Consider the following 8,472-nt stretch of genomic DNA (forward strand, 5'->3'; position numbering starts at 1 on the left):
TTCTACTCTTCACTTTGGATTGACCCGAGGCATAGGTTCATACACTTTGCATCCAGAGGCCGTGACTACAGGCTATAGAGCTCGAGGGTTAGAGAGATTCTTAGGATTCCAGAGTCACCCATCCGCCTTCATGAGGTTTGCTATGGTCAGATAGAGCCTCCTAGACGCCCTCACGGCGGTCTTGTGCCTCCTACAGATCTGGTCTGACCTTGCTTCATAGAGCCTTATGGTGAGGGGTCAAGCAGGACACCTAGAGACCTTACTCCTACAGCTAGGCTGATTGATGCTATCATGAGGAGGACCCTGCTCCCGAGGATGGGTTATCACGAGGGATTGACTCGCGTCTAGTTGTGGCTAGTGAACTCTCTAATACAGCAAACAATATTTGATATTTGGGATGTTATTCTTTCAGAGATGGAGGACACTCTTGCAAAAGAGTTCAGAGGTCACAGACAACTACCTTATGCTCACTGGATCACATTCTTGATTCGCAAGGCAGTTACAGTGAAGTCCCCAGAGACGATGGCTGAGTACACTGGAGCTACTACAGAGTTCCCTCCCTATAACATGACTCAGATACTCCGCCATAGTACAGCAAGGACACCTAGCCAGCCATGTCATCGCCCAGAGGACACCTAGTTCTAAGTGTCGTTTGATGTTGAAGAGACACTTAGAGTAGTTTAGGACTTTGTTTTTCCTTTGGTCGTACAATTAAGGGGCGTATGGACTAGTAGCTTGACCTAGGTGAGTCTAGTGGGTTAGGTGTGGTGCACATTTGTGAAATCTAGCACTAGGTAGCTTAGGAGTAGCCCTAAGATCAATTGGAGCAAACTTCATTCACATATGATTTCAAGTTGGAAGTGAATGGAGGGTTAAATAACTGACCGGACGCTGGCCTGGTTGTAATCAGACGCTGAAGGGTGAGTCCGGTCAGTTCATTTTAACAACTGGAGCCATCTGGTTGTGACCGGACGCTGAGTGAAAAGTGACCAGACGCTGGGTGCCAGAGTCCGATCAACTCCAGAGAGGTTCCAGAGAGGGAAATTCCTGATCGGGCACGTCCGGTCAGTGCTGACCGGATGCTGGTCAGGATCCGGTTACTGATCGAACGCTGAACAGTTAAGTGACTGGACTCTGGGTGTCAGCGTCCGGCCAACATCAGTAAGGTTCCAGAGAGCAGTTTTTGTGACTGAACGCGTCCGGTCAGTGTTGACCGGGCGCAGGTCAAAGTCCGGTCATAACTTAACGGCTCTATGGCAGGGATAACTGACCGAAGCATTCGGTCACCCCACAGAGTGCTGACTCAACCTCCTAACGGTTCATTTTGAATGAGGGGGTATAAATACTTTCTCTATTCATCTAAGGGAGGCCTCTTGCCAATTTGTTCAGCTGAGAAATGCCCTTGTGAGTGCTAAGGAGAGCAAGAGCCTAGTGAGGTGATTGAGATTTAAGAATCTAAGATTAAAGCCTTATTAGTGCAAGGGGAGTAGCAAGTGTACATCCACCCTTCTCATTAGGTTTGTTGTGGTCAAGTGAGAGTTCGTGCTTGTTACTCTTGGTGATCGCCATCACCTAGACGGTTTGGTGGTGATCGGGAGTTTGGTGATCATCCGGTGGAGCTTGTGGATGACCCAACTCAAGTTGTGAGCGGTTGTGGGCGATTCACCGTGACGGAGTGTCGAAGAATCAGCCCGTAGAGAGCACTTGATCCTTACACGGATCAAGGGGGAGCTACACCTTTGCGCGGGTGCTCCAACGAGGACTAGTAGGGAGTGGCGACTCTCCGATACCTCGACAAAATATCGCCGCGTTCCTTCTCCTCTCTTTACTTTAAGCATTTACATTTGAGCAATTCATTTCTTGTCTTTATATTCTTAGAATGGTCATGCTAGAGTAGGATTGGAACTTAGGGAGCTAAACTTTTGTGCGGTCAATTAATAGAATCGCATTCTAGGCACAAGGGGTGAAGTAGCCTAAGTGTAGGGTTTAATTATTGCAAAGAATTTTAGAATTAGCCCGATTCATCCCTCCTCTTGGGCATCTTGATCCTTTCAGCGCGGCAACGTGATTTCGCGGCGCCATGCGAATAGGCGCGGCCAAAAGTGTTAGTTTTGAAGAAAAAAACAGTGTCAAATTTGAAAATAGTTTAAAAAAAGTGTTAAAAAATCGACATTATTGGCTAAACCTTACTTTCAAAAAAAAATTGAACCGCAGGGTAAGACAGTCCCCAGGCGTTGTGCTTAAGAAGATCTTCTCACGCAGGTTGAGAAAATCCCCGAACATCTGCCCCACCCATACACAGTGGCACCGGAGCTCCCGTGAGACTGGGCTGGCCTTAGACCTGTGATTTGGCGTGGGGCAGACGAGGGGATTTTTTTCAACGCATAGATAAACTACGCCTCCTCGGCCAACAAATCCGGTGGGAACATACATAATTTTGTTCCTAATCTAATATAACGTAGCACTCTGTTTTCAGGATGATAGCATCATGATTGATCTTGCAGCTGCATTGACAAAGAAAGGGATGAGTGCGTTTCGCTTTGATTTCAGTGGAAATGGGTAAGCTGCTCGTGAAATTGTGGATCTACCTGATACATCCTGACTATATTATACTGCAGTATTGCCTTAATTTGAGATTTTACTTGTATCATAGACCTTTATTGTATTTTTACGCACAGGGAGACCCACTTTTCTTCTCCAGATCCAGAGAAATAAACATACAAAACATGTGTTAAACGATTCCCCTTTTTTTTCTGTCTTGCACCTAAACTATTTGAATTGGAATTTGTTGGTGTATTTGTTTTGTACTGTATATTTTTACTTTGAATAACAAAAACTGGTTTGTAGCTACATTCACATCATGCCTCTGATCATGCTTTTCAGAAAAAGCCAAGGTAATTTCCAGTATGGCAACTACAGGAAAGAGGCAGATGACTTGCATTCTGTCGTCTCACATCTTTACCAGAAGTATGATGTAACAGCAATTGTTGGCCACAGCAAAGGTGAGTTATAGCAGTCCTTCTACTGTTAAGTTGCTATAATTTATTATTTTTTTAATAAGGTGTTGTTCCATTGAACATAGGTAGCGAAAAGAATGTATAAGTTCGACAAGAACTTGCATAGGGAATCATACTTTGAAAACTTTGTTGTATATTTGTGTATAACCACGTGCAGGCATTATTTGAGTTTAAAAAAATGAAAAATGTAGCTCCAGTTAAGTGTCACTCAGTAAGAATATATCAAGTTAGTTTTCTTCTTTTATGTCTTTCTTTTGTGAGGAAAAGTTGGTTTTCATGTAGTTAGATGCTATGTTTTCATCCTCTATCTGTCTCTCTAATCTCATTTATCCAAAATGAAGCTGTAGCCACCCCAGCTATCCTTGTAATGATCTAGCTAATTTTGAAAAATCTCTGAATTTGTATTTGTTTACCTCCAGGTGGAAGTGTGGTGGTTCTATATGCCTCTATCTATGGCGATGTTCCTGTGGTTGTTAACCTTTCTGGTCGATTTTACTTGGAGAAAGGCGTTGAAGAGCGTCTAGGCAAAGAATTTATGGATCGGATAAACAAAGAAGGCTACATTGATGTCTTGAACAAATCAGGTAAGGAAACATATATGAACTTTTATATGCATGGCTATCTACATATGCAGCTTATTTCTCTTTCGTGGGCATCTACTGACGTTTGTTGATTCCAATGTAGGAAATTTTTTGTACAGAGTAACAAAAGAGAGCCTGATGGAACGATTGAACACTGATATGCATGCAGCAAGCCTTTCCATCAGCAAGGAATGCAGGTTAAGAAATTAGTCTAAGCGTTATTTACCCTTTCGGCTAATCAACAATTAGAGAAACTAGCCGCATATAATATTTACGTTATACTTGTAATTTCCATGTCTTTTACAGAACCCAAAATAGTTCATTTCTTGCATGATTGGCTAAGTGTGTTAGAACAAAATTGTCCTCATGCAAATTGTTCATCTACTCTTTGTCCAGGTTCTTCACTATTCATGGTTCAGCAGATAAGATCATACCTGTGGAAGATGCACATGAGTTTGCAAGGCTTATACCAAACCACAAACTGTGTCATCAAGAGAGCAAATCATGGGTATACTTCTCATCGTAGACAACTTTGTGACGCTGCCATAGACTCGATCACATCCAACGTGGTATAGAGAAACTGCAATTCGCCTGTTATTTTCTTGGTAACAAGTGTTCTGCAATCGGTGGAGAACACTAGGCTAAGTGCACCTGCAATCTGTGGCGAACATTAGACAAGGTAAAGGAGCGAGTTCAGATGTGGAAATCAAACAAGAGCTTGAATTCCCAACATACATCTTGTTTCAGTAGGATGATTGTAAGCATGCCTTTTTCGTAGATGAATATGAATTGCTGCCTTTTCGACCACTCTGGTTTCTTTTTTGCTCTCCCTTTCTTTTATATAAAAACAACGAGCACTGACGTCCCTCCGAGCTCGCCTGCGCGCCGGAGCACCTGAGCACGAGGCGAGGGGCGAACCACCCCACTGGTTCACCGTGCACGAATGCACGATGCTGGAACGGCCTGATGCAGCACTATGCGTTGACAATGGAGGGGGATCATTCGCGATGGAGGCTCTTTTGGACAGCCAAATGGTGTTCACGGTCAAATACTTAGTGTACAGGATGATGACATGTGATCACTAACTACTAATTTGCGAGACTTGATCAAGAGATATTCACCACAAAGAATGGGATACCGTTGGTCAATCACACAAGAACAATAAGACTAATTTTCATAAAACATAACCACATTCCCAGAATCATCTGTCAAATAAACATTTTTTGGGGGATCCTGTTCCAACGAAACTCCATAAACTCTACTGCATTATCCAACAGAACAGTCGAGATACGATACTCAGAATATCGAGACAGGAAACCATATAATAGCAAAATAGTTCAGGCGCTCCAAAATTATGCTTATATAGTACTAGAAAGTTACAGCTTTGTTCCAATACTTCACTTCTTTGCTTTCTTTGGTGCCCTGTGACATGGGTCAAATGAAGAAAAAACACATCAATCAATAACAAAAACATGAATGAAGAAAACACATCAATCAATAATAGAAACATGATAAATCCAAGGAAACAAAACCAGGTTCCACGGCACTTACCCAGTAGATGGAGCTGTGGTTGAGACTGGTGCTGTTGGTTCTCTCGGGCCCTATACGATAAAAGCAAACCTTTTAACATAGATTCTAAACGAACCATAAGACCTAAATGTACCAATCATGTTCCCTCCATTCCAAATTATAAAATGTTCTGGCTTTTCTAGATGCATTGATTTTACTATGTATCTAGACATAAGTGTATATCTAGATGCATCGCAAAATGTATGTATCTAGAAATGCCAAAACGTCGTATAATTTGGAATGGAAGGAGTAGCCATTTTAAAAGGTTAAGGAAACATAAACTACAATGCAGCCAGAGTAATATACCTAAAAATCAACCTAGCAGCATGTCATTTAAAATGTTAGCACATTGATCCACCATTTTTATTCAACAAATCAAGACCATAGCAATTGACAAATTTCACTACACTGTAAAAACCATTAAAGATATTCCAGAACATTATGAGAAGCAGCAGCTGCACCCATGTTCAGAAACAAATGCAGGTATGGATCAATATAGCATTATCATACCTGGGCCAACCTCTCTTCCCTCCTAGCAATCTTCCTCTCGCGGCTCGCCTTGCTCTTTGCTCGCTTGGCCTCAAACTGATCAGAAAGTGTCTTCTCTCTGAGCTTCTCAGCCTTGGACTTGTGGATACTCTCCATAAGCACCCTCTTGTTCTTGAACATATTACCCTTGACCTTCATGTACATGTCATGATACATGTGCTTGTCGATCTTCTTGGCCTCACGGTACTTGCGGAGCAGGCGCCTCAGAACACGCATCCTCCTCATCCACAGAATCTTGGTGGGGAGCCTAGCCTCCCTGGTGCCCCTACGCTTGCCTATAAAGACATCGAATTAGCACAAGTTTACCCATCATTGAAAACTGTAACATAAATGAGTTGTAGCAGCATACCGTATCCAGAGTGCCTTCCCTTCTGCTTGGCCTCATGTGCCCTTCTTGCACGGGATCTTGAGTGGATCTTCTGAGGCTTCTTGATGATAAACCCATCCTTAACCAACTTCCGGATGTTCTGGCCTGTAAGCATTGCAAAAACATGGTCAGCATATGTTCCTTTAAAAAGTTAGCAGAATAACAAGCATAGAAACAACCATGCTTGCCTACAATTTCAATGCTCTAATCCATTGTGTGAAGTAAATGGGAAACATAAGTTCATGTGCAAAGCCCAGCAAAATCCCATGATTGTAAACTACTTGAGCTAAGGATTATCCCGAAGAGCCCAGTCATGGTCGGCATGATAAGTTGAGATTTGAGAAACAATACCAATCTAAATTAGCTTTACACAGGAACATATAAAACTGCAGATACATGACAAAATCTGAATTGGCTAAGCAGTGCAAACATTTAGCAAGACAGACATGGCCAGAAAATAATCAATGTAAAATCAATAGTGACCAATAACCAAAATGAGGATTGCATGTGACAATTATGTCAAGCTATGCAATGGTATTGCTTCCTTCCACACAATTCATAATTTGATACACATGTAATACCAGTCCTAGCCAAAATCTACAAGCACATACACATAAACAATACATATAATACATAAAAAGAAACAATCACAAACTGGATTTGTTACTTCAAGCAAACTATAATTGCATCAGATTAACTAGTATCATAGACATATTAGAAACTGCACGGGTACACACATACAAGCTAGAACAGGTACAGCCTACAAACTAGACATAAAACAATAGTCTTTAAGGGTGACCGCAGGTAAACAACACCGTAACATGATGGTGGAAAGAATAAGGCAGCGATTGATCCAATATAAGCACCGGCAGCCAGGGCATACAAACCAAAATCAACTATCCACCTTTGACCATGCCCATAAAGTTAATCGGCAGACCCAAACAAGAATTCCAAAAATCACGGCGAACGTCGAACATATTCCGTCCAATCGAACTATCCCGAACGAAGCAGGTAAATACCTCATCCACAGATCCATACGACCCCAACCCAGTGAGCAATTAATCAACGTGGGGAAGAGGATAAGTCTTACGGGAGTTGGCCATGGAGATCTCGCTGACTTCATTGGGGTCAAGCCAGACTTTGCCTTTGCCACACTTGAGGACGCTCGCGGCGAGGCGCTTCTGCAGCTTGAGCGACACCATCTTCGCTGCCGCCGATAAGCTCTCGCTACCGTGTGCCGCGTGTGGTGGTGTGGCGGCGTCCCAGGGGAATGCGGCAGGCGGCGCAAGGGACTCAAGCGTGGATATGTGGTGATACCTGATGGAATGGGGATTAGGGTTTTTTTGTGGGCTCTAAGGTGGACCAGGCCTCCGTTCACTCATTCCTATTGGACCATGGCCCATTTACAAAACAGCACAGCTGAGCCACGGCGGCGTTGGCGAGCAAAGCACGAGCGGAAGGTGCAGATGGGCAACGATTCATCGAGTGTGCCGAAAGCACTAGTATAACATAACATCTCTGCAGATTAAACCTATCTAAGCATGGACTTTGAGGCTTATATCTAAGATTGAGTAACAGCGGAGATGTCATAATTGTTTTCTTCTTTAAAACGTAACGATAGACCAAGTTCGGAACGATGATATACGTGACCGTTTAGATATAGCACCAATTGAAGAAAAGCTTGTCCAACATCGGTTGAGATGGTTTGGTCATGCCCAAAGAAGATTTTTAGAGGCACCAGTGCATTGTGGAGTCATAAGTCGAGATATCAACGTGAGGAGAGGTAGAGGAAGACCGAAAAAAGAGATTTGAATGGTTGGGGTATCCCTAGAGTTTTTTGTTTGATGCGACTGCTTGGAAAGCAGTTATTGACATGCCTAAATCATGACTAGGGGCTCATGTTGAATTTCAATTCTAGTCTACCCTAATTTACTTGGGACTAAAAAGCTTTGTTGTTGTTGTTGTTGTTTTAAACGCAGTGTAGACGTAAACAAAGTTCACAGACGAAGAAAAAATGTTGTGCAACCTTATTTCTATCTTTCTTCTTCTTTATCTCCATATCATCAATTTCATATCAACATTGGGATTGATCATTTACAAAGTTAATAGATGCCCGCCTATCATTTCTCAGTTTAATTAATTTTATAATTAGGAAGATCTGATCCGATGCAATTTAGTAGAAATATTAGACACCATTTAGCTTTGGCATGGCAATCCCTCTCCCACTCACACACACCACTGCCCTTGAGTCCAACGAAACAAGATCGTTTCATGTACGACTACGACACGAGGTGAGGTAGCCACTGACATGTGAGACCGGATCCATACGAGGTGTTTGTTTGAATGGAGAGTTTATAGATCAGTTTATGTAAACTTTTTAATATTGAAT

General features: G+C 42.5%; 1 protein-coding gene and 1 pseudogene across 1 annotated transcript; one reads left to right on the forward strand and one right to left on the reverse strand.

Moving 5' to 3' along the window:
- The window catches only part of LOC136456156 (uncharacterized), a 56,851-nt pseudogene extending 52,531 nt beyond the window's left edge, over positions 1-4,320 (forward strand).
- A 433-nt stretch (positions 4,321-4,753) lies between these two features.
- Positions 4,754-7,395, reverse strand: LOC136458399 (large ribosomal subunit protein eL19x-like). The gene is made up of 5 exons (XM_066458345.1): positions 7,174-7,395; positions 6,066-6,188; positions 5,678-5,991; positions 5,150-5,199; positions 4,754-5,020 (listed from the first exon to the last, which is right to left on the reverse strand). Exons 1-5 carry the CDS (start codon positions 7,283-7,285, stop codon positions 4,996-4,998), a joined length of 624 nt encoding a protein of 207 aa, XP_066314442.1. The 5' UTR covers positions 7,286-7,395; the 3' UTR covers positions 4,754-4,995.
- Positions 7,396-8,472: the final 1,077 nt, after the last annotated feature.

Source organism: Miscanthus floridulus, chromosome 6 (assembly GCF_019320115.1).
Source record: "Miscanthus floridulus cultivar M001 chromosome 6, ASM1932011v1, whole genome shotgun sequence".
Classification (NCBI taxonomy): domain Eukaryota; kingdom Viridiplantae; phylum Streptophyta; class Magnoliopsida; order Poales; family Poaceae; genus Miscanthus; species Miscanthus floridulus.